The 25,000-nt window shown below is 40.5% G+C and overlaps 2 protein-coding genes across 2 annotated transcripts in view; both read left to right on the top strand.

The window, feature by feature from the left end:
* The window catches only part of CCAP (Crustacean cardioactive peptide), a 4,198-nt gene extending 1,003 nt beyond the window's left edge, over window positions 1-3,195 (top strand). The window contains exons 3-5 of the mRNA XM_080271110.1: window positions 942-1,060; window positions 2,491-2,613; window positions 3,083-3,195. Coding sequence (XP_080127236.1) covers window positions 942-1,060; window positions 2,491-2,613; window positions 3,083-3,100 — 260 coding nt within the window. The 3' untranslated portion in view covers window positions 3,101-3,195. The remainder of the gene's footprint in view (window positions 1-941; window positions 1,061-2,490; window positions 2,614-3,082) is intronic.
* Window positions 3,196-6,849: 3,654 nt separating this feature from the next.
* Window positions 6,850-21,936, top strand: LOC145398161 (general transcription factor 3C polypeptide 3). Its single transcript, XM_080271109.1, has 15 exons — window positions 6,850-6,872; window positions 8,684-8,920; window positions 9,370-9,480; window positions 11,338-11,457; window positions 11,599-11,772; window positions 12,245-12,378; window positions 13,396-13,573; window positions 14,710-14,835; window positions 15,974-16,144; window positions 16,658-16,876; window positions 17,326-17,498; window positions 18,778-18,979; window positions 19,360-19,592; window positions 20,299-20,493; window positions 21,201-21,936. The coding sequence occupies exons 2-15, from the start codon at window positions 8,792-8,794 to the stop codon at window positions 21,934-21,936; spliced, it is 2,901 nt and encodes a 966-aa protein (XP_080127235.1). The 5' UTR covers window positions 6,850-6,872; window positions 8,684-8,791.
* The last annotated feature ends 3,064 nt before the right edge of the window (window positions 21,937-25,000 follow it).

The following is a 25,000-nucleotide window of genomic DNA, read 5'->3' as shown; positions in this document are numbered from 1 at the left end:
ACGGCTCTACACCCTTCCCGTAGCACTTCTTCGTGATTAGCATTCGTAGTGTTAATCTGTTGTTACTACACTGGACCGAATAGACAATGCTACGGCTCTACATCCTTCCCGTAGCACTTCTTCGTGACTAGCATTCGTATTCTAGTGTTAATCTTTTGTTACGACTCAGGACAGAATAAGGTAATGTAACGGCGCTACATCTTTCTCATAGCACTTCTTCGTGACTAGCATTCGTATTCTAGTGTTAATCTATTGTAAGACTCAGGACAGACTAAGATAATGCTGTGGCGCTTCATCCTTCCCATAGCGCTTCTTCGTGACTAGCATTCGTAGTGTTAATCTATTGTTACTACTCAGGACAGAATAAGACAATGCTTCGGCTCTACATCCTTCCCATAGCACTTCTTCGTGATTAGCATTCGTAGTGTTAATCTATTGTTACGACTCAGGACAGAATAAGACAATGCTTCGGCTCTACATCCTTCCCGTAGCACTTCTTCGTGACTAGCATTCGTATCCTAATGTTAATCTATTGTTAGGACTCTACTTTCAAGATGGAGAGATGGAAATTTTAGGCCAAGTTAAAGTGAAAAGGGTATAGTATTTCAGTCCAGCTAATGTCATACGAATTAATTTTAGGCCCTAACACCTCTTCCTAAGCGATTTATTTTGCTGATGACACCGTGCTATCCTGTTATGAGTTCTTTAAACCATTCCAAAATCCCCATACTTTGCAAAAATAAAGATTAAAAAGTATAATAACCAGCCGTATACGAAAATAAATCGCTGAGGAAGAGGTGTCAGGGAGAATATGGAGGAAGTATATATAATTTTTTTTGGCAGGATGTGGTAGGCCTATATATTATTTTCTTGCAGGATGTGGTAGGCCTATATATATCTTTTTGCAGGATGTGGTAGGCCTATATATATTTTTCTTGCAGGATGTGGTAGGAAGCGCTCTGACCCCGGGCTGGAGAGTGCGGCATCGGGGGCAGAGTTGGACGCGCTGGCCAAGCACGTTCTGGCTGAGGCGAAGCTCTGGGAACAACTGCAGGATAAGGTGAGATCATTAACAAAGCTCCCTAACGCCTTCTCCTAAGCGATTTATTTTGCTTATTACACCATACGAATACTGTACACCATATTTTGTTTCTGTACACCTTATTGTCCTCTCCTCTGTTCCGTAAATCCTCCCTAACACCTTTTCTTTAACGATTTATTTTGTTTATTTACACCTTACTGTCCTCTCCTGTGTTCCGCAAATCCTCCCTAACGCCTTTTCTTAAGCGATTTATTTTGTTTACTTACTCCTAACTGTCCTTGTCTGTGTTCTATAAATCCTTCCAGTACCGGCATTCTCGTCAGTTAAGAAAGCTCCGCAACACCTTTTCCTAAGCGATTTATTTTGTTTAAATATTTAGGGTCACGTGTTGCTGTGGATGGAAGAATAGATGCAGAAGTGAAGTTTAGAATGAATGAAGTAGGAAAGGTGCTGGGAGGAATGAAAAAAGTGTTTAGATGTCGTTCGCTTAGAATGGATGAAAAGAGAAGGCTGTATGAGGGTGTTGTGGTACCGACTGCGTTATATGGGGCTGAAACATGGAATATGGGTGTAGCAGAGAGGAAAAGTTTGAATGTAATGGAGATGAGGTGTCTGAGGAGTATGTGTGGAGTGACGCGTATGGATCGAGTGCGGAATGATGAAGTGCGAAGGAGAACTGGAGTTGTTCGGGAGATGGCTGGTAGAGTTGAGCAGAGGGTGTTGCGATGGTTTGGGCACATGGAGAGAATGGATAATGAGCGATTGGTGAAAAAGATAACTAGATCTGATATGAGAGGTGTAAGGCTGAGAGGGAGACCACGAATAGGATGGATGGACTGTGTGAAGAGAGCGCTGGATGTGAGAGGGATGTCTGTTGAGCAAGGAAGAGTGGCTGTGCGTGACAGAAATAAATGGAGAGAAATTGTGAATGAATAAATGATGACGCAGCCCTGAGGGGATATTCTCCCGCATTGGTCTGATCAGCTAGTCAGGTCAGGTGCGGGTAAGGGGATGGGTCTATTATGATGTGGCAGGGGTAAACCAGCTCTGCTGTCGGGCCCTGCTGCGGATGTCACTGATTGCACTGCGCAGTTGACCCTTGTGCGGTGTGGTGCGGTGAGGATCTGTCCGTTCTCCCCTTTGGGGCTAAGATGCGAATGAATGTGTCTGAATGGATGAGTAAATGGGGAGTGTGTCGTCCTGTCTCGGCTACCTCCCTTTCCTAGGGTATGTAGATAGAGAATAGATTACATCTAACTGTCCTATTCAGTGTTACAGATATCCTTCAAACATTACCATACTCCGCATACATAAAGTACAGAATTATACGAACCACCCGTATACAAAAATAAATCGCTAAGGAGGAGGTGCTAGGGGGATCTCGGCCCTAAAAAATTATCTAGACTACTCCGTTCCCTGAGGCCTATTGGAGATGATTTTACTTACAGATGGAGATGATGCGTTCTCTCGCCGCCCGCCTGGAGACCCACCCACTTTACCGCCGCAAAAGGTCCACCGCCCACTCCTCTCCGCCCGCACGCCCACACTCCACGCCCTCACACAAGGCTAGTGTTCCTTTTTACCCTATTTTGTAGTCGTATTTATGGGTTTGTTCTCTCTCTCTCTCTCTCTCTCTCTCTCTCTCTCTCTCTCTCTCTCTCTCTCTCTATCTATCTATCTTTCATTCTATCAGTCAATTCCCGTCTGCCTACCTACCTACCTACCTACCTATCAATCAATCTATCTATCTATCTATCTATCCATCTATCTATCTATCTATCTATCTATCTGTGTATGTATATATGTAAACTCTCCCTAATCATTTATAACACACATCACTTCAGATTCTCAACATAAACAATACATTTAATGATAAAAATTAGCTACATATCTTTATTTCACGTGTTAACAAATTTCAGTGACTCGCGCAACCATCCACTCATCATACGAAGTTCAGATTCCTCCAGCTCCATCTCCCAAGCCACCTCCATGCTAGGAAAATAATTTAATATATATTTTTTTCTTTTTCCATAGCTTGAGGATGAGAAGCAGAAGTAGGAAGGAAAAGAGGATGAAGGAGTAGAGGAGTAGGAGGGACCCCATCAAGAATTCTTCCTTCATCGACCTAAAACTGTCTCCCATTGGCTGGAAACACTCTCTCTCTCTCTCTCTGTAACCATACCTACCCACCTCATCCCAAACATTCCATATACACCACATTTTCAACCGTGGATTCCTGGCTAGGGTATATTTAGGTGTGAGAATATGCTTAATATGATTGCCCTAATGTCCAAAGCATACCTAAAAACTCCACACTGCTATATATGTTGCTACCACTCCATACATGAGCTAACGTAAAATGGAACACTGTAGCTGGGGAGAATTCAAACCCATTTTCTCTTATGATTGTTTTATTTTCGTAAGCTTGTCGTGCCTAAGAGCAAATTAGAAAAAAGTATATAAACTGCCTAAGATGAGCAACACAGAATTAAACTCATAATTTCCTTCTTAATTTTATGTTTTCGTGAATTCGTCTCGCTTGATAATGCTTTACACACGACCGTTCTTCCCTCGAGATGGTAATTTGTTGTGTTTATATTCTAGATCAATCTAAAACGAGGACAATACATTATTTAACTCACTATTCTTCTTACTACTACTCTATTTTCGTAAGTTTTTAGTAAGATAATCGTGGTTAAGGCGATCCCAGGCGCCCAAACACTAACCTACCTTATCTGAGACGGTACTTAGTTGTTTACATCCCGTCTCAACTTACGGTGGGAAATTCAACTCACTTTTCTCTTTCCATTTTATTTTTCGTAACATTTTCGTAAGATAAACGTGCTTAAGAGGATCCCAGGCACCCAAATACGACCCTACCCTGCCTGAGACGGTCCCTAGTTGTGTATAATCTGGCTCAGACTACGAAGAATACATGAAAAGCGTAAAAAATATAGAAGAGATACAAAGGTGTGTACTTCCTGGGTGTGGTTTATTTCTCGCTGACAGAGTGTAGCGATACATGCATTATCAGTTTATAATTAAAGGCTGGAAAAAAATTAAAGACGTTCCTCTATATGTGTCTTTTCATTTTCCACAAATAATATTAAGGTATTGTAGAGTCGATTATTATTATTACTATTATTATTATTATTATCATCATTATTATTATTTTATTATTATTGTTATTATTATTATTATTATTATTATTATTATTATTATTATTACTACTACTACTACTACTACTGCTACTACTACTACTACTACTGTTACTACTACTACTACTACTACTTTTTTACAAAGATCCACAACTACTTTCAGCTCAGTGTATAGAGAGGTGTAGTCAGATTGGCGGATCATTTTGACTAGTAACCAAGGAGACTCACTGCAACCTCAGAATGAAAACCAATGTAATTTCGAACACTCGTGAGTATTAAGGTAGTGAGAGTCGTCCAGTTCCGTTAGATGAAAACAAATCCGAGTGACCATTTTAGAACTCGTACAAGATTTTGGCCATACCTTGACACCCTGAGAGTGTCATGCTTATAGCCCAAGCCGTCCAGCAGGTATTTTGTTTACCCACACACTCTTTTACCCACACTGAGCCGACTCCGTTCCTTCTTTACCCCTGTACAATTGTTGACTCTATACAGGGGTTTTATCCGCCCCTGTGTAGAGTACAACTCTTATGTGTGGGGAGGCTCTCCACATACAGCTCTTCTCAATAGGGTGGAGTCAAAGGCTTTTCGTTTCATTAACTCTCCTCCTCTTACTGGCTCCCTTCAACCTCTGTCTCTTCGCCGCACTGTTGCCTCTTTATTTCTTTTCTATCGTTACTTTAATGGTCACTGTTCCTCTGAACTGTCTGCTTGCATCCCTCCACCACTACGACGGGCACGTAGCACCCGTCTAGCAGCAAACTCTCATCCCTTTTCTGTCCAACTCTCTAATGCAAGAGTTAACCGTTACTCCCAGTCCTTCATTTATGCAATAGGTCAACTCTGGAACTGTCTCCCTCTGTCTGTATTTCCTGCTAGCTATGATCTCCAGTCTTTCAAACGAAGTGTGTCCAGGCATCTCGAAATGATCGGATCTTGAATTTGGCTCTCTCTTGTATTTTGTTTTTCTCTTGGAAGGAACAGTTTATTGCGGGCTCGTGGCCTTTGGTTTCTTCTTCCTAGCTTAACACACACACACACACACACACACACACACACACACACACACAGCCAGCCAGCCAAACACACAACTAAACACATTACCATTGCCCGCTTCGCAACCCGGATGGTAATAACTGAAAAAAAAATAAATAAAATAATATACTGGATTTAAGTGGACTCGGTGGATGTGTCTGGAGTTAAGTGGATCTGGTTGGGTACGGATTCTATGTGCCTCCGTAACACCTCTTCTGTAGCGACTTATTCTGTATTACTCCTTAATATTCTCTTGTATGGTATCTGTTCCTTACCTGTCGACGTGGAGCCCATCAATAAAATAAATAAATAAATAGATAAAACAAACAAAACCCAAAATAAATCGCTTAAGAAGGGATGTTACGAAATGCACATCTCCACCTACAGTAAGACCCTGAGCTCGATTGAATACCGTTGTCAGTCTGGCGGAGCACACCCATCGACCACAGGTAAGTAACTGCTTCTGTGGGGCCTTCCTACAGGCACAGTACAACACATACACCGAGTAGGGTTCGGGCACCCCCTTGTGGCATACAGCATCTCACCAACGTCCTTCCTACGGCGAGGCACACGGGAATATGAAGAGATCTGACTCCTGGGTGGACGCCGCAGCTGCTTTGCCTCACCACGGTACAGCAGGCTCCTCGTCAGCACCTCAAGGGGATAAAAAAGAGATATTAAAAAACTTACCCCTTCCAGCCCTCGTGAAATCTTAAGTAATCTTGCGATCCCCAGGCGATTTTATTCAGCTTAGGAGGGATTTCTTGTGGTAAAGCGATTAATGAAGGCTGTCTAATCCACCCTGTAATAATAAATCCCCTCGAGCTGAAAAAATCGTCGAAAAATAGGAATAAATTGAAAAAAATCTTATTTTCTTGTTACCCTAGACGATTTGACTCAGCATAGGACTGGACTAGCATAGGAGACTGTAACACCTCTTCCTTAGCGATTAATTTTACTCTGTGTGTGTGTGTGTGTGTGTGTGTGTGTGAGAGAGAGAGAGAGAGAGAGAGAGAGAGAGTGAGATTAATTATGGTGCAATCCTTCTGTTGGATCAGGGGGAAGAGGCTGACAGAAAAAGAATGTTATGGGCAAGATAATATTAAAGCAGGGTGTGAAAGATAAGAGAAATAGTAGAAAGGAGAGATAGGGATGAGACTGAGATAGTAAATGAAATGCAAAATGAACAATCACTAAGAGTTAGAAAGTTAATTAAAAGACAAAATAATGTTAATGGGACCGAGGAAGGGATTTGGAAAAGACGAGTGTATGAGGGGGAAGATTATTATACCTTCCACTTGCTCTTTTCTTTCAAACTTTCTTATTCCTAACGCCATACGACTTAGTACTTTTTAATTCACATATTTCCCGGTTACCTTTTTGTACATTCTCTTTTCTATTGGAGAAGAATCGATACAAATTTGTGGCCGATTTAAACCCCCAAGAAGGAGTGATCGATGGATGTTTCGGGCGGTCGTTAGGAGTACCAGTCCATCCAGCTGCTTCAGTTAAAGGGACTGGCTCTTTAAAACTTCTGTTAAATGTCCTGTACTGCCCTAACCTCAGCAGCAAGAACGTGAACTACAGCTAAAGAGATACGGCTTTTAACACCACCAAGATTCAAGCTTAAAGAGGCTGTACGTTGATCATTTATAAGATGTTTTCCTGTATAATAATGGGTAAGACTCCACCTGCACAGGGACGTAAGATCACATCAGACCCACTTTATGACCGTACGAATTTGTTTATTGAGTTGTAGTGTCACTTTTTGTACTGTTCATGCTTCGTGATGGCTATGCACAAAACTGTTTCCAAGCTAGCCGAGATTTTCAAAGTCTTAAGTTATTTGAAAGATCGGTATTATTTTACAAGTGGACAATGTGCAGTTTTGGAAGGTTAGCACCATTATCGTATAGTATAGTCCCTAAGGATCACAAATAACGCCCATTACCCCATTCGGAAATTGATTATTACTCCCCTAAGATAGGCTAGGTATGTTGGGTTTGGTTTGGTTAGTTTTATTGTGTTCGGTGAGGGGCATTTCCGACAAAGACGAAGGTCAGAAACATTCGAATCGCATCAAAAACTGCCAGAAAAATATATTGCACTACCTGGGGGGTGTATTGTCCACTTGTAAAAATTTACCGAAAGATCTTGATCATGTCATCCATCTACCCTCCGTTCTCTGTGTTGTTAGACCAGGTGTCTTAAACCTCTTCTCCTGGTTCATATCAGATAGCTGAGGTACTGGTGTCGTATGCATGGAGTGACATGCTGGAAGTTACCATTCCGCTCAGTGTGCATGCACCGAGTGCCCTTTTAGTTGCTGTGCTGAAAGTATCTGCATGTTATCTCAAGTATTGTGCCATTTATCAACAACATTTTATGAAATATATGTGTCAGAGAGATAGTTGGATGTCTTATCAGTCTATATGTAACTATAGGTCGATATATAGATATATATAAATAAATAAATACAGTATACATATATGTATGTTGCAGGCAGATTGTGAAATCACTCATTTTGTGAATTAAGGTTAGTTTAGTTTGTGTTTGTTTAGGTTAGGTTAATCAGTCATTTCATTAAGTAAGGTTAGTTTACTTTAGGTTTATTTAGGTTAGGTTGATCTAGGATAAGGTTAGGTTAGGTTAGGTTAGGTTAGGTTACATTAATTTAGGCTAAATAGAGAAGGAACAGTAACTTCCTGCATAAAGTCACTCCGTGCATAGGATACCGGTACTAGCTTGCTACCGTAACTCCTTCTGGTTTATAAGTATCTTTCCTGGTGTACACTTAGCAAGCCTGCACTGCAGATTCTATATGCAGATGAACCTAGGTTGTGCAAAGGGTCCTCCAAAATCTGAGAATCCATTCATGCAAAAGTTATATTGAATGTGCCCAGCATGGAAATAGCTTTTGCTGCTTCTGTCATGTATTGTAACTTGCCCAAAATTTCTTGTGTAAACTTTTTGAAGGAATTTCTTATGAGGCTACAGAGCATATCTTAATAGCCTAATTCCTTCAAGAAATGGTTAGTTAATATGCTATTATTTATGTGGCAGTTTTGAACAGACAGATACTGTAATGGTAGCTAAAAAAAAAAAAAAAAAAAAAAATGATTCCTTGCATGGATAGAATGGATAAAAGAGAAAATAGAGTAACTGTTAATTCTTAGAGAATATCAATCAGCCTTCAAGCCTGAATATAATGATAGTGATAGTTAGCCTTCAGTAAAAGCCTGAATGGATTATGTTATGTTTTACAGCCTTCTTAAGCCCCTCGCACCAGCAAGTGTGAACAGCTGTAGCTGTTACATTCTGGCCACTAGTGTTTTTCAGCCTAGGAGTGGTCTCAGTACAATTCAGCCTGCCTGTCAGAATGATATTCATTTTAAAGCAGCTATGTCAGTCATAGCAGTTAATATTATTGTACCTGCTTTATCCACAGGAGGTGTGTAGCAGCGAATCTGACTGTAAAATGGAAAAAGTTCAAGATTAATAAATTCTGTACAGTCATTTGAAACTTGTCCCGAAGCTACCACCCAAAACAAGGACAATGAACTCAAGTGTGAAAATATCAGATGGGGGAAGCCCCTGCTACATAGAAGAAAAAATGGGTGTAGAAACTCATGAATTTCTGGAGCATGAATCAGAATTTGGACACCAGTATCAAAACCTACTCTCCGTAAGTTTGTTCTTATTCACATTACATTGCAGTATTATTTCAGCTTTGTAAATTTTACTTCCATACAATTGCATTCAACTTAAGGAAGGCAAAATTTCTCTTAGGCTGAATAAACAGTCTAACAGCAGCAAGAAATAAGGCAAGTATCCCATCAGATTGAAGGAGTTAAACATAAGGACAATAAGACTAATATTACCATAATATCTATCTATTCTACTGCCAGACGCCTCAATCCTGTTTGGGGTGGCCACAAACAAATCACCTCCAAGTCGCCCTGTCCCCCGCCATTTCACTGCCCTGCTCCCAACTCACACCCCCCTCTCTCATATACCTCTCCACCCCATCCCTCCATCTCATCCTCGGCATAATATACTTTAGTTATAACTACTGGATGTGATAGATAAGAAGCTGTGTATGCATGCAGATAAAAAGGATTTATTCTTAAACAGGGTGGCACTGATCATGTTGAAGTGGAGATGACAGAAGCTGACCCTGAGGAGGAAGATGAAGACAATGAGGAAGATGATGGCCAGCAGAATGAATACTCAGAGCTGCTTTCAGTAAGAGTTTTGTAGATTAAGTTTTCATTTACTCCCTGAATCCAGCTGAATCCAGTGCTTTATTGATCTAAATTCAGGGAGTGTTTGAGATTTATCCCCTTTAATCCAGTGACATATTATTTTTATCATACTGTATATTTTTTGAAAGTTTTGTCGTGCCATGCCCAGGTGCTTGTATTCAGCAGAGGGAAGACTTTTTGACTGGGAGGGGATAGATATTGCCTTGGTAAATTCCTTCACAACTACAGATCCTTCCAAAGCTACATACAAATGTTTGAAGAAAGCAATGATGCAGTGTAAGATATATCCATGTTTGAAGGGGTTAATTGTTCATATAATATCTTGATTAAAAAATTAAGTGAAAAACGAAATGAAACAAAACGACTCGGGTGCACAACCCCAGGCCTTTTACTCCTGATGGGGCTATAAAAGATCCGATGAAAGACGGCAGTAGCTTGGAGTGAAATTTCTTTTTATTTAACCGCTTTGATGTGAGTATGCCTTTTATATGTAATTTTTGATATCTCTAGACAGTTTAAGCTTCAGAGAGACTGTTAGAAGTAGAAAGTGGGATTAGATATGGCTTTCATTAACCCATTGACTACTAGGCACATTTCCTAAGCTAAATTAGACTGTCTGGAAAAAACAAGAGTTATTCCAGAATTAATTAGGAATCATGAGATCCACAAAAATATGACATTCTTGAAGTAATAGACAGAGACTAGCTACACAAAAAGACCACTGGATATGTTAGTACAGTATTAGTATTAGTATTATTATTAGTAGTAGTACCGGTAGTAGTTAGTAGTAGTAGTAGTAGTAATACAGTAGTAGTAGTAGTAATAGTAGTTGTGCCAGGTTCATTACAATGTAAACTCGGTGGACTGCAGGTTGATGTTGCCCCTCTCCTTCTTTTGGGGGATAGGGAGGGAGTTCATAGACGTTTGTACCTCATAAAGGCATCTCTCTCCAGAACGACCTGGTGCATTAATACCAAGGTGGTCAGAAGAAGCTATAAAAGAGAAAAGATTGTTCAGGGCCTAGAATAGGGAAACAGTTAGGTGACCTCGTATAAAATTTTAATGAATGATGATTAGATGAATGTATGGCCCATTTTAAAAGACACTGTAGACTAGACAATTATTCTGTCACTTTTATTTTTCATTGTGTATGGATTCTACTTACTCATTTTATTAGTGGAAAATATGGTTAAGATGAGTATTGCATTTTGTTTATGTAATGCCGTGTTACATTACTGGTGATGTAGTGGTTAGAAGACCCCAGTCAGAGTGATGGCCTTGTTGTGCACATAGATTTGGTCCCATAGAGACCATTCTTATTATCAGTATTATTTTAATGCCACCAAGGGGAGTGACTAGGTATCAACCATCAAATATTTGTTATTATGGTAACCTAGCCTTGGGCCATCACATCGCAAAAAGGGTAATAAGGATGACTTGCAACCATCGACCCTGGGAGGTACTCGCATAAGAGAGAAGTGTGACAACAAGCTTGATGTTCAGCCACACAGTCATCACTCTTAGGCAGTACTGTACTCTAAGTCACAGTCAAAGTCCAAGCTGAAGCTCACCCATTATTATGGTACAAATATTATTACATGTGTTTGATCCTTTTCTCTCCCAATGGTTTTCGGCTGCATGGAAGTACTTAGCTGGTTTTGCCACTTGATTTAGCTCCCAGTCAAAAAAATAATTAATTTAAAAAAAAAGCTATACTGTAGTAACTGTACCATGGCCAATCTCAGTATGGGTATTCCTTAAGAGGAAGCATGGCATCATTTACATGGTTTTATTTATTTCTTTTTTTCTTCTAAGCACTGGTTCATGTTTCTTACAGATGGAGCCATTGGCAACAGATATACCAGAGTTTGTCAAGGGTGAGAGTTTTGAGAATGAGCCAGTCAATGAATTCAGTGCAGACTCTCCAGAAGGGGGAGAAGTGCTTGGACTGCCACACGTAAGCAAGGAGAGATTTGTATTTCAAGATACAGTATTGTTGAATTTGAAAATATGAGATGATGATGGTGGTGGTGGTGGTGGGTGAGGATGATGATGATGATGATGATAATGATGATAATGATGATGATTTTAATTCCAGACGATCCCAACCTTAGAAACAGATGAAGTATGCCATGAAAAGTTTCTGGGTCTTGGAGCAGAGGCAGCTGAAGAGACAGAGGAGGAAGAAGACTCCCTTTCAGAACCGATCGACAGCAAGAGTCAGGAGGAACTGATTAACCGCCTTATGACAGATGGCATGTCCTTCTCGGAGGTACGTATGTTTCTCAAGATGTTTTAGCATACAGGGGACAGAGAAGACGAAAAAACTGTGTGTTTAAGGTGGGAAAAAACTGGCAAATTATTGAACTTGGTGGATAAATAATATAATCACAGTGTTATCTAGGTCTCCCCACCTAGTGTGTAGGCCTATAGAGAATACAGTTGATGATGATGGTGATAAGTTGTGAATGTACAGGTATTTCAGGATTATTATGATATAATCATTAATTAATGTGCTTTATTATTGGTGTGATACACAGTACATGTAATCTTTAATTGATGTGTTTTGCTGTCTGGCAAAAGCATATTCTTTATGATTTAGAAGAGGAAATTTTTAAAGCTGACAAAAATGTTATTTTCAGTAATTTATACTTGTTATAATAGTAAAATCATGCTTTACGTGTTTAAGATAGCTGTTCAATTCACTTGCAAGTAATTATATTCTGGTTTGACTTTGTGTACAGGTGGCAGCACTGTGGGGTGAGGGAACTGATGCAGACAGTGATGTGGAAGACTCAACTCCTGTCCCAGGGGAGGCCTCTCAGTCTAAGGAGGACCATGCAGCCGAGTTTGAGAAGGAATTAAATGAACAGCAGCGGTATGAATCGGGGTTTAATGTTATGCAGTGTTCTCGTTGGTTTTGGAGACTTACAAGCACCATGTATGCTGTCTTTCCTCAAACTCAGGGTACTGGAGAGAGTTGCCTTGGCCCATTTATGCAAATGTTCCTCAAGTCTCACCCTGTACCCAAAAAGGAAGATGTTGGAATGTAGGATAGGGATAAGTTAGGCTTGCAGCCCTCTGGATTCACTTTCGGATGAGCCAGGGGTTCAGCTACTACTGCTGCCCCTCTAACTTGAGTTGTAACAACAGATTAACACTAGAAAAAGATGCTAGTTATGAAGAAGTGCAATGAAAAGAGTGGAAGGCTGTAGTCGTATTCAGCCACTGAGCTACATTAAGTAGGCTGCAAAAGGAAGAAAATATTAGGCAAGGTAAGGTGAAAGAATTATAGTTAACCCCACCAGTATGGTGACATCTTCCTCACTACATTTATGCTGCTGTCAGAAAATTTTGTATTCATATTCACCTGGTATTCCTTTTTTTTTTTTTTTTTTTTCTCCACTACTTCCAGTTTTTCACAAAGAGTTCTCCTCTCACTGCTTATCCTCCAAACTCCTCTCAGTTGTACCTTGATATTAGAATTGTGATGATGTGTAAAATGTTATCCTGTGCCTAACCTGAGAGAAACTTAATCATTGCTGTTGGTAAATCTATGGGTAGTACTGTTTTTAAGAGCAAAATAATAAGCTAAAAGCTATTGTTCCATGCCAATGTTATTGTATGCATTGACTGTTGAATAGAAACTGGACAAAATAACTCTGATAAATGAACATTGATTATTATTTCAGGTATCTTAAGGCAGTGTAAATGGTATACTGTATATTGTGTCCTTGGCGCCATAATTAGATGGTGGTAGAAAGGAAGATGACAGGTTAAAGATATACTTTAATAATTTTTATGTGATTTGACCCTTGAGCACCCACAGAAGTATGACAGGGGAAGGTAATTGGATGTAATAAGTTTTAGTCACCATTATTTGTTTATGCTGTAGGTATCAATTGAAGCGAAAAGGTGGGAAGGAGAAGAGAAGGAGACGACGCCTCCCAGCGGCCCTCCAGGGACTGATGGGTGAGGCCAACTTGCGCTATGCTCACCGGGAATATGACGAGGCCATCAAGATGTGTATGGAAGTTATACGACAGTTTTCTCACTCACCAGAACCCTATCAGGTTCGACTTAGCTTTCTGGTTATGCCTTATGAATATTGATGATCATTATGGTAATGATGTGTGGTGGCTTAGAGGGTTAAGATGCTCCTGTTATCTGTAGGGGTTTATATCCAGGGGATGGTTTGGGTTTATTGATCACATAATGTCACTCAGGGGAAGGCGAGGTTGGTTATCCCTGCCTTAAATATCAGGACATAGTAGGTTAGCCGTGGGCCCCTATGCTCTTGATGGGACAAAAGAGGTGTAGATGATGGATGGATGGGTTATAATTCTGCTAGATTATATATTGATGTTACCAATTTGTTTTTCTTTAGGTTATTATTTGTATATTAGATGTATCAGGGTGAATGAAACTCTGTACAATTTGCTACAACCACAGAACCACAGTAAAGTTGTTGTAGTGCGGTGTAGGAAACAGAAAAGCATCGTACAAGATTTTAATACCTTTTCAGTTCATTACATTGTGGAGAAGTGATAAATGTGTATGGTATGAAACCACTAGGACTGCTTTTAAATTAATATAAAATAATACTGGAATGAGAGAGCTGGAAATTGAGAATGAGGGTGGTATTTGTGTATTTAAAGAATATCCAGTACAGCCAGGATTCCGGAGGCTTGAATGATGAGTGAATGGAAGTGTGGCCTGTTTGGATTTGGCACGTTTTTGCTGTCTGGACATTGCTACTCCTCACCCTACCCTTGGGTGGGAAAGGTGGTCTGGATGATGATGATGATGATGTAATCTTTTATTGTATTTTAAGAGTTCATGGTAATGATGATGATGATGATGATGATGACAGTTTTTTTTGTAACTGTTTTCACATTATTTTGAAATAGTGTTAAGCTTTCTGATATGTGAACTTCTGAGTGGATTAACTTGATTTTGTTATGTTGACTCTATCGGATACATTTATGTGAAGCCGCAAATTGTGGTGAATGTTTTTGGTGTATCAAATAGAGCCAAGCTTCCGGGGGCTTGAATGATGAGTGAATGGAAGCATGGCCCATTGGATCGGGCAGACTTAGGCTGTCTGGACGTTGCTACTCCTCACCCTGCCCTAGAGTGGGAAAGGAGATCCAGATGATGATGATGATGATGATGATGATGATGATGTAATGGTTTTCATCTTCTGTAGACGCTGGGGATGATATATGAGGAGAAGAAGATGGTGAACAAATCCCTTCAGTTCCTCCTGATTGCTGCCTTCCTGAGTCCTAATGCTGAAGAATGGGAGAAGCTGGCAGACCTCTCACTCCACCAGGTGAGACTCTCAGGGCCATATTCTCTTTAGTTATCCCATTGACTGTGGCAAGTTTTATGAGCTGAGTAAAATCGTCCTTCATAAGTTGGAATACAATAAATATCCTTGGGTGAGAAGTTTGACTGTCAGGGGTGGGGTTGCGTGAGGCAGACCGAAAAAGACCTGGGACGAGGTCATAGGGTGAAACCTCAGGGATAAGAGACAGAATAGGAGGCTGCCAGAGATTGAGCAGTGTGGAGAGCCGCCTTTAGGTGACCAACACCAACATATGCAAGCATGTCAGAGCCTTTATAAGTGATACAATGTTAGCTAGAAAAGTTAGAAAAGATGTCTTCAGGCTAAGGGGTTAATAAACAGTTTTTGTTTCTAATAAATACGTTTTAGCCTGATTGGTCACTCTTGAGGTAAATAAACCATCAGACAGTTGTCAAAGTAAAGTAGCCAAGAGATCCCTAGCCTCGTGAGGTTGAAGGCAAGTAAATCTTTATTGGAATAACTCGTCTAATGAAAGCTGTACAGTTATATAAAAGGAGTGTGATATAATCTGAAAGTGCATTATCTGTAGTAGCCATATAACTAAATGATGCCTGGTAGTTTAGTGGGTTGAGGTACTCTAATTGAATGGAGTCGTATGTATTCCATCTGAAGGGTGGTTGGGATTTGTTGCTTACATAATGTCTGTCAGGGGCAAGTGAAGCTGGCCACCCTTGCCTTAAATGTTGGGACTGAGTAGCCTAGCCATGGGATCCTACACTCCTCCTTATATGGGGCAAAATAGGTTTGGGTGTTGTTGTTGTATCTGTAACTTTTTATGATCTAGAGCACTATAGTCAGTTTGTTCTCATTTGGCGAAAATCACTGACCCCTCTCTACTCAGTTGATGGCCAGGTGTAGTCGGGTTGGAGGATTGATTTGACAGGTAACCAAGAAGACCCATTCCTGACCCATAAGTATAGCTCATCAAATTTCATGCAACCAGACCTATCATTCAAGTTGTGAGAGTAGCCTAGATTCCTTAGATGAAAACAAACTGATTATAGTACTTGGTGCCAGTGCTACAGGCCGAAATTTAGAGTTATCACAAGCTAATGTCGATAGCTGAGTTGATGTTTGTGTTATATCATAATGCTTGTTACAGGGAGACATTCAGCAAGCAGTGTTTTGTTGGGGCCGAGCCATCAAGGCCAATCCACAGAATCTAGATTATCACTGGGCACGGTGTGATCTGCTCGAGCAACTCGGAGAGAAACTAAAGGCTTTGAAAGGCTACACACACATGCTTAAATATCTGCGTACTGACCAGGGCAAGGTGAGTCAGGAGAATGATTGTATTATTGTCTGAAATGAAAAAGTAAAAAAAATTAAAATATTATGTTATTATGTTTTTTAATCTTTATTGTCTTCTTGTATGAGGAGGAAAGTATGGATATACTGTATTAATGTTTATGAGCAGTTTGCAGTAATCTTTCTTTTAGTTTGTTCCTAATAGATCAGAATTGCCAAGTTTTCAGCGTGGGAGTACGTTAAAAGACAAAATTATTTATTGCCGAATTTCAGTTAGGAATTTGGTCTTATTAATGGTGTTTGCAGCTTATGCACTTTTCTTGACTTTACAATTTAACCACGTGGTTGGTTTATGGAGCTTTGCCACAATTGTGGGATACCATAATTCAAAAGACTTTTGTATTGCTAGCATATTGTTGGAGGAAGAAAGCAAGCTCTCTATTCACTGTAATGGAGTTAACTTATGAAACAGCATGTATGTGGGTGTGTGCTTGTGCTTATAGAGTGGATTTAATGAGTGTTTACTTTTGTTACGCAGGATGGGTTAAAACTCGCTAAGGAGATTGCCAAAATCCACTATGAAAACAAAGACGTACATCTGGCTCGTAATGCAATGGAAACAGCTTTCAAAAAGTATCCATCATATGTGACTGCCGAGGACATAAACCTGATGTTGGAGGTGTTAATGCATCAGCAGGAGTACCTCAGGTGTATTGAGGTGCTCACACTTCATGCTGGAGTCAGACTGCTGCACAAGGTAGGATGTCATTGCAGTTGTTGTCATTGTCATTTCATCATCATTTCCCTCATCATCATCATTGTTGTCGTCATTGTGACCTCTTTTTCCCACTCAAGCATGGGGTGAGGTAGGGTTCAGAAAGCAAGGAAAGGTAAAGAACATTGGAGGAGAATTATCAGTGGCATGTTTATAAGTTAATACAAAAAGGGGAAACTGGCTAATGACAATTGACCTCTTCCCTCCGAGAATGTATCTTTTGCCCTGTCATTTTTGCTAGTTCTAGATGATTTTACTCATCTTAAGTTAGATGTCCTGTTGCAGTGAAGGGATTAGTGAAGGTTATTTCAAACCTCTTTCTTCACATCAGTCTATCATAAGGTGAAGAAAGTCATCTGAAGATAACACAAACAGTGTAAAGGCATTTCACATTTCCTGTTATCTAAGTATAGTAATTTATTTGTTTGCAGGATCGACCTGAGGCAGAATTTATCAAGTTAAGCCTGGAGGAGAGGGTAGCATCCGCCACTGAGTGCTATGTACCACTGGACCTTCTCATTGATCTCCGCACCAAGCTCACTGTCTCCCTCATACATGTCCGGGCACTTGAGTTGGCAGCACCACTTGTTGAACTCTTAATGAAGTGAGGAACAGATATTTTTACTCTTGGTGATGTAACAACCTTTAAGAAGTAACCACCTGGTTTTGACACTCGGTTGTAGCTTCCAGTCCATAAAAACATCAGCTGTACCATTTCCAGCCTCAGTATGGGGATTCCTTTAAGAGGAAGCATGGCATTGTTATGTTGATTGAACAGATTTGGGGATTTGTAATGTTAAAGTAATATCTTGTCAGATTGGTATTATGTCCTTGGATATAGCAACATTAACATGTTGTTTTTCCACATTCAGTAGAGTAAATACTTCTTCCATGCAGAGCTGAAATTTAAATGTATTACAGTACAGTATATAAACCAATATGGGAGTTATACTAGTAAATCCATACTTCGGTATTTTCTCAGAAAATCCATTCATCACTTTCATAACCTTAATGCCTTGGTTTAATGTGTTCATTATTTCCCATTTGTTAATTATGGTTGAGTAGTTTTTGTTGACTACCAGTGACCCTGGAAGGTAGTAGTATGTCCCATAGTAACAGTTGTCTGGATTTGAATGCAGTGGATTTCAGGTGGAAGTTGACCTCCTGATTCACTGCTTTTTTAAGCAGTGACTCAGAGTTTGATTATAGAATATGTACCTTGATGGAGCTCATGCATAAACTGTCAGCTTTTAAAGCTTCTGGAATTTTGTATGATGCATTGTGATCCCTTGGTTATTGTGCACAATTGGTATTGCACCGATTGCAGGATAATGAAATTGCACTATAAGAGCACAGGACCTATGGGATTTATCGTAATTGTTATTGGGCACCCCATTTGTAAACTCAAATTTTCCCTTTTACAACAATTTAGACCCACTAAATACATACATGATGTTATGGTAAGTATCAGAAGCACATCAGCATGGCTAAGTTAACAGAAAATGATGAAAAGGACACAATAAGGAACACATACCATATAGAGACCTGAGATGGGTTTGTGGTAAGGAGTTTTGAGGCTAGGAGGTGGAGAGTTAGTGGTTTCCACCACGTGGGATTCACTCCTTGAGTAGGGCTTTATCTTTAAATCCCTCAAAGCCATCAGAAACCACTGATTTTGCATAATCGTTGTTGGCAGAAACCACCTCTCGTGCACTATAACAAAGTTTTTTAGCTAAAAAATGTGCAATAATGGCAGGAGTGCTGATTTTCATCTAGCAGTGATAACAAAAACAGCCACAGTCAAGCATGTGATAACCAAGGGATCATTGTTTGCTGATATTCCTCATTAGAAACCTCATACAGAAATAATTTTTTTATAACAGCGAATCAGAGGAGGATTTTGGTGATCTGTACCTTGACATAGCTGAAGCATACATGAGTGTGGATTTCCATGAAGCTGCCCTGCCTCTGCTGCGTCCACTCATTGGGTCAACTCAGTACAACGTGGCAGCAGTGTGGCTTCAATATGGCGAGTGTCTGGCTGCTGTTGATCAGATGGAGGAGGCTGCACAGGCTTATAGCAAGGTAACCATTTGGATCTAAGAAATTGTGGTAACGTACAGAAACTCATCTTAAATAGTTATTGACCCAGAACACTCAGTGACAAGAGATAAACAGTAATGTAAAATGTTAACAGCTAGTACAGTGCAGTATATCCTCTTTGAAAGTATAGGATGAGGTAGAGGGTATGTTTCTGTTGACATCCTAGGTGATATTATTCAGTTTTTGAAAATTCTGTTTATCACTTTAGAATCTGAACTAACCTGACTTTCACCTTGAATGGTCACTTAGACCTTTAGACTTCAAAATCACTAGGTGCCTATGCTGTTAGAAACTTATTACAAATGATGAAGGGATGTGATGGATTAGTCTTGTACAGTATCACTAATATTCTTTCTCTGCAGGTGGTTCAGCTGGCTCCACAACATGCTGAGGCCAGGTTGATGCTGTCACCCATCTTACAGTCCTTAGGGAGGCTGGATGAGGCACTTCTCATTCTTAACCAGGAGAGTGACTCAGAACCACTCGACTCCAACCTTCTCTACCAACGGTGCAAAATTCTTCTTGAGCAGGAACACCTCCATGATTTTATAAATGCTGCCAAGCTTCTCTTCAGGAGGCATTTCATTCACATCAGGTAATAATGCACCAGTACTGTTACAGTGAAATTTCAGTACCAAAGTCAATAGTACTGAAGGAAATCATGTACAGTTTACATCAGAGTTAGAAGGGCATCATCAGACTTTATTTCCCTAGCACTGACAGGCCTAGCACTTGTAATGTAAACATTTGCTTTTTTCCACTGAAGCACAGTAAGAATATTAAGACTGATTTCCTGTCAGAATTATTTACTCAAACAGCTCTCATATCCTAGAGGGAGCACCTGATTGAGACTGTGCTCATGTAAAGTGACCACATGTAATATAAGTATAGATGCAGTACTGTTCAGATTTCATTGATAGGTGGGGATGTCAACCATCTCCTCACACGTGCTACTTACAAGTAAATCTGCACCAAGTGATGAGCCAAAATGTTTCCTGTATTCCAGGAAACCATAAGGGAAAAATGTTAATCGAGAATTTTGTAAATTCAAATCCCCTCCATTCCTGGTTAGCTTCGATCAGACCGAGTTGACAGTTGATTTCTATTAACAGGTGGAAAATGACCTACACATGCAGGCATAACCGTGGTCATCAGAAACATTAACATACTGTACTGTAAATGCAAATCACATTTTACAAGTCTAAATTTGAAAAAATAACATGGAGTTGCTTTAAATCAAGATGATAATAATGATTTAGTTGCAGTGTGTACAAAATATCAACATACCTGGTAACTCTCAGGAACCGAGATGAAGCCGAGGCCATGCTTAGCAACAAGAAGCTAAGCAACAAATATGAAGCCATCAGAGAGTTGCGACGCTCGAAGAATGAGAGTTTGGAGGACAATGGGCCAGCTTTCACAGGACCAGACGTTCCTTTGGAGGACCAGTGGCAACTTTTTGCAACCCTCTGTAATATCCTTCATGACCAAAAGAGGTAAGCACTGCAGTAAAATGTTTTTTAATATTTAATCGAATACAGGAGTGTCTGGCTGATATCATTGGGTATGCCGTTCATAGTTCTCCCACTGTCACAGCTTCTCTTTTCTTGCTTTCTGGATATTACTTCACACCATCATAGGTGAGAAAAAGAGGTCAAAATGATAATGTTTATGAATATATTACCTTTCTGTCACTGATAGACGTATAGTGGTACCAGTGATGTTCTAGTGGGGAAATATATCTTTATTTCCCCATTTGGCACCCCAGAAGGCCCTTCCCTGTTTGTCATCATTTTATTACTGAACAACTACAAAGCATATTAAAATTCTGAAAGTGGCCTTATGAAGCACATGAAACGACACATCTTTTGTTGCCAGAGGATAAATTGTACCGTATTCATTCTGATCAGAGCCTTAGTGAAGTTGTGAGTTGAACGGTATTGGAGATAGATGTTTTGTGTTCTCTGTCAAAGATTATGTTGTTATTTTGCTTTTCTCTCTTGTTGCTTTCTTACATGAAAGATTATTCATTTCTGAAGATAACAGTGTTATGCCTAGATGTTAATTAGTTGGAAGATTGTTAATTTTTATGGTATGGCTACAAACAGAGAAAGAACATTCAAGGGCTTATTTAGCCAGTACATTTGTGTTGATTAGGTACCTAATTCAGAATGCTTGATAACCATCTGTTGCTATCTTTCAGGTTTGAAGAACTAGAGAGAATGACATTCAGTGCCCTTGGATCAAAGGAGTTCATGAGAGACAAAGAACGGGCTCGAGAGATTGAATTCATGTGTCTCCTGGCATGTATCTATAATGAAAGCTCATATTTTGCTTACAACATCATGCGAGAACTGGTTATAAAGAACCCAGAGAGCAATAGGTGCTGGAACTTGCTAAATCTTATAATTTCAAAAGCTGATGACTTCAGACACAACCGTTTCCTGTTGCGTCTGACCCACAAGCACCCTGATCTGGTTGCCTTAGGGTTACTGAATGGCCACAACTGTTTGGTGGCTGGCACATACAAATACTCATTGGCTGAATACACACAGGCCTTCAAGCAAGATCCAAGCAACCCCCTGATTCCACTAATGCTTGGTTTAACTTTCACACACATGGCTTGCCAAAAATTCAGTGGGAAGAAGCACTCTTTGGTGGTTCAGGCTTGTGCCTTCCTGAATTTATACGTAGAGATGCGAGGAGAGTGCCAAGAGTCCATGTATAACCTTGGTCGAGCCTTCCACCAGCTGAACCTTCTGCCACAGGCTGTCCACTACTACAAGTTGGCACTGGAGTGTCACCCATTAGATGAGCCACCAGATGGTCCAAGACTTGACCTGTCTCGAGAAATTGCCTTCAATCTTGCACTCATCTATCAGAACAGTGGATCACCTAATCTTGCCAGAATGTATCTGTACAAATATATCAGAATATAATTGTACTGGAATATTTATATTTTTTCCTAACCTTGCCAGAATGCAGTTGTACAGATATACAGCATTAGAATACCTGTATATAAATTGTGCCATTTTCCACGTAAAGAGTTCTTAAATACTTGAACCTGTTAGCTTCACAATTATGAGTCAATTGATAAAATGTGGCACATTCAACATCTACCCTGCAAAATTCCATGTGTTGCACTCATGGACCAAAAAGGGTTAATGGAATTGTAATTTACATTCTTGGAGAGTCATACATATGTCGTCAAAGTTTGTTGGAAGCTGTAAGGGAAAACCCAAAGTTTGTTCATCATCATTCTGATCCAAATTCCAACCTAAAAATAGGATGCAGTAGGATTCAGGGGCAAGAATAGAGAAGCCTAAATTTGGGAGAAATACTAGCAGTATACCCAGTCAAACAGATTATACAATCATTCGAACATCAGTTAAGCCTTTGGAATCCTGACTCATCATGTTAGGGTATGCATGTACTGTATTTTGTTTTGTACTTTGCATTATAGGTGAGCTGCAGATACTCCCTGCAAGATAGGCAAACCAAGACTACCAAGCTAGAGGGAATAAAAAGTGCCAAACCCCAGCCATGTGCTTCTTCAAACACACTTTAATCCAGCCAATACATTCGCATAAACAGGCATAGGACCTGCTATGTTATATCGGTGGCCGCACCACGTGAAGCATCCCACTCCAGCACCACTGCATTGTTAAAATAATGTAATGTTAGTGGTGTGGAAGGTCATGACCAGCGTCCTCGTTAATGAGAGGGACAGCTCACTTAAGCTGGTTACCTCTCTCCCAATATGACGATAAGAGGCAATATCATCAGGTCTCTGCACACACACGTGGGTATTATATCTGTGTGTGTGTGTGTGTGTGTGTGTAACTCCTAATCTTCTTTATTATATTCTCGTTTTTACTAGACAACTTTACTCAACTAAGGAGAGACTTTTTGAACCGGAATTAGATATAGCCTTCATTAACCCCTTCACTACAAGAGGCCTTTCCAGAGCTGAATAAAATCGTCTGAGAGAGAGAGAGAGAGAGAGAGAGAGAGAGAGAGAGAAAGGGGTTGTCCTACTATGATGGCTTCTTTCTTTTATAGTAATAGTGGCAGTAGTTGTAAATGTTGTTGCTGTTCCGGTTCTTCTCAGTGTAAACCCAGTGGATTACAGGCTGAAGTTACCCTCTTAATCACCAATCCAGCAGCTTCCAGTCGAGAGGAAGTTGAGGGATGTTTGTATAACCAGGCAACGGAACCTCCCAGTAATATTAGTGCCACCACGTGAAGGCGCCCCTCTCCAGCACCAGTGAAAGGGTTAAGTGATGGAAGAGGTGATAATGGTGGCGATGTTGGTGATGGCGGAGAGGGAGGAGAGGCGATAAGTGGAACAGCGGAAGGTTAGGGAAGATAAGCGTGGTATATTACTACTACTACTTCTGCTGCTACTACAATACTTCAACTACTACTACTACCACTATTACTCCTACCACTACTACTGCTTCTACTACCACTACTACTAATTTTTAAAAACAAGTGACATTTTGTTGTTTTCTTTGTACCTTTGTGGTGTGTGGCATGGAGAGAGAGAGAGGCGGTATATCTTGAAATGATTCCTATTATACCGCATTCCTGGCAGTGGCGGGGTGTGGGTAGGGTGAGGGAGGGTGTAGAGTGCGTGGAGGGAGTGCGAAAGGGGTGAGAAATGTAGGGTGAGGGAGAGGTAGGGTGTAGGGTGGAGGATGAGGGTGAGGGTGAGGTAGGATGAGAAAGGGTTAGGGAGGCGAGGTAGGTAGGGTGAGGGATGGTGAGGTACGGTGTGGGAGAGAGAGAGAGAGAGAGAGAAGAATAGGGTGAGGGTGGTAATGTGAGGGGGTGAGGGTGATAGGGTGAGGGTGAGGGAGGGAAAAGGAGATAGGGTACTGCTAGTGGGATGGGAGAGGTAGGGTGAGAGCAGGTGTGGTAGAGTGGGGGAGGTAGGGTGTGAGAGGATGAGGATAGGCCGGCAGGGTGTAAATGGGAGGGGGTGGTAGGGTGAGAGAGGCAGGGTGAAGGCGGGAACGAGTATAATTTCACAAAGTTATGGTGAGGGGCAGGACGAGATAGGGTGGAGATAGCTAACTGAAATGAGCGGTGTAGGCAAGGAAGGGTGAGGGAGGTCGAGTAAAGAAGAGTGAGAGAGTGAGGGTGGCTGAGTGAAATAGGGTGAAGGTAGTAAGGGTGATAGGGAGGCAAGGTGAGGCAGGAGTGTAACTTGCTACCTCCAGACGATTTTATTCAGCTCAGGAAAGATTTTTCGGGGTTAATTACTCCGTTTAATCCAACGGCGTATTTTATATTTTTGCAGTCTCTGCACAATATATTTTTCTTTAAGCTTTGGATAAAACTTTCAAACTTAAGGGGGGGTCGTAAAAATATAACCTGTGTGTATAACCATCCTTGTTTCGAGTCTCGAGAATTCTCCATCGTCGATTTGTTTTCACTTAAGACTGCTCCCAACGCTTAAATTATGAGAAAGGAATGGTACAACGTACATGTCGAACTAGGCTCAAGGATCTTCGTCAGATTAGAACGAAGTCGCATAGGCCTTTGCCAAAATCAAGTGAACACTGAACACTCATTTTTCCGCTGAGGCGCTGCTTCTTTATTTTGTGCAGTCACATTAAAAATTCTCTGTGACAAGACTTACGGTAATATGTACGCACATGAAGAGCTGTTTTGGATAACGTTTGACGACTTAATTGGTAAGAATGAAATACCAGCAGGTGAAGCGCAGAAAATGAAGAAATTTGGGCGCTGTAAAATGGCTATGGCTAATATATTTGTAAGTGAAGCAAGTTGGCATCACTCAGTTGTCGAGGCAAGTAGGGAAACGATGCCAGATACCGCTGTAATAATGACCTTTGGCTATTGCTTTGCAGTTACTTGCTTATATTATACTCAATACTTGCTCATATCGTCTTGATAGTAATCAATTATGAATGTTTATCCTTAGACAATTTGCTTCTTTTGCCTGGGAAACGGTAATAGTATAAGAAAGTTTTG

This window comes from Coenobita brevimanus, chromosome 44, assembly GCF_032717465.1.
Source record: "Coenobita brevimanus isolate Jiangsu-jjx chromosome 44, ASM3271746v2, whole genome shotgun sequence".
Lineage (NCBI taxonomy): Eukaryota > Metazoa > Arthropoda > Malacostraca > Decapoda > Coenobitidae > Coenobita > Coenobita brevimanus.
Note: the sequence above shows the minus strand (reverse complement) of the source record. Positions and strands in the feature narration are given on the sequence as shown.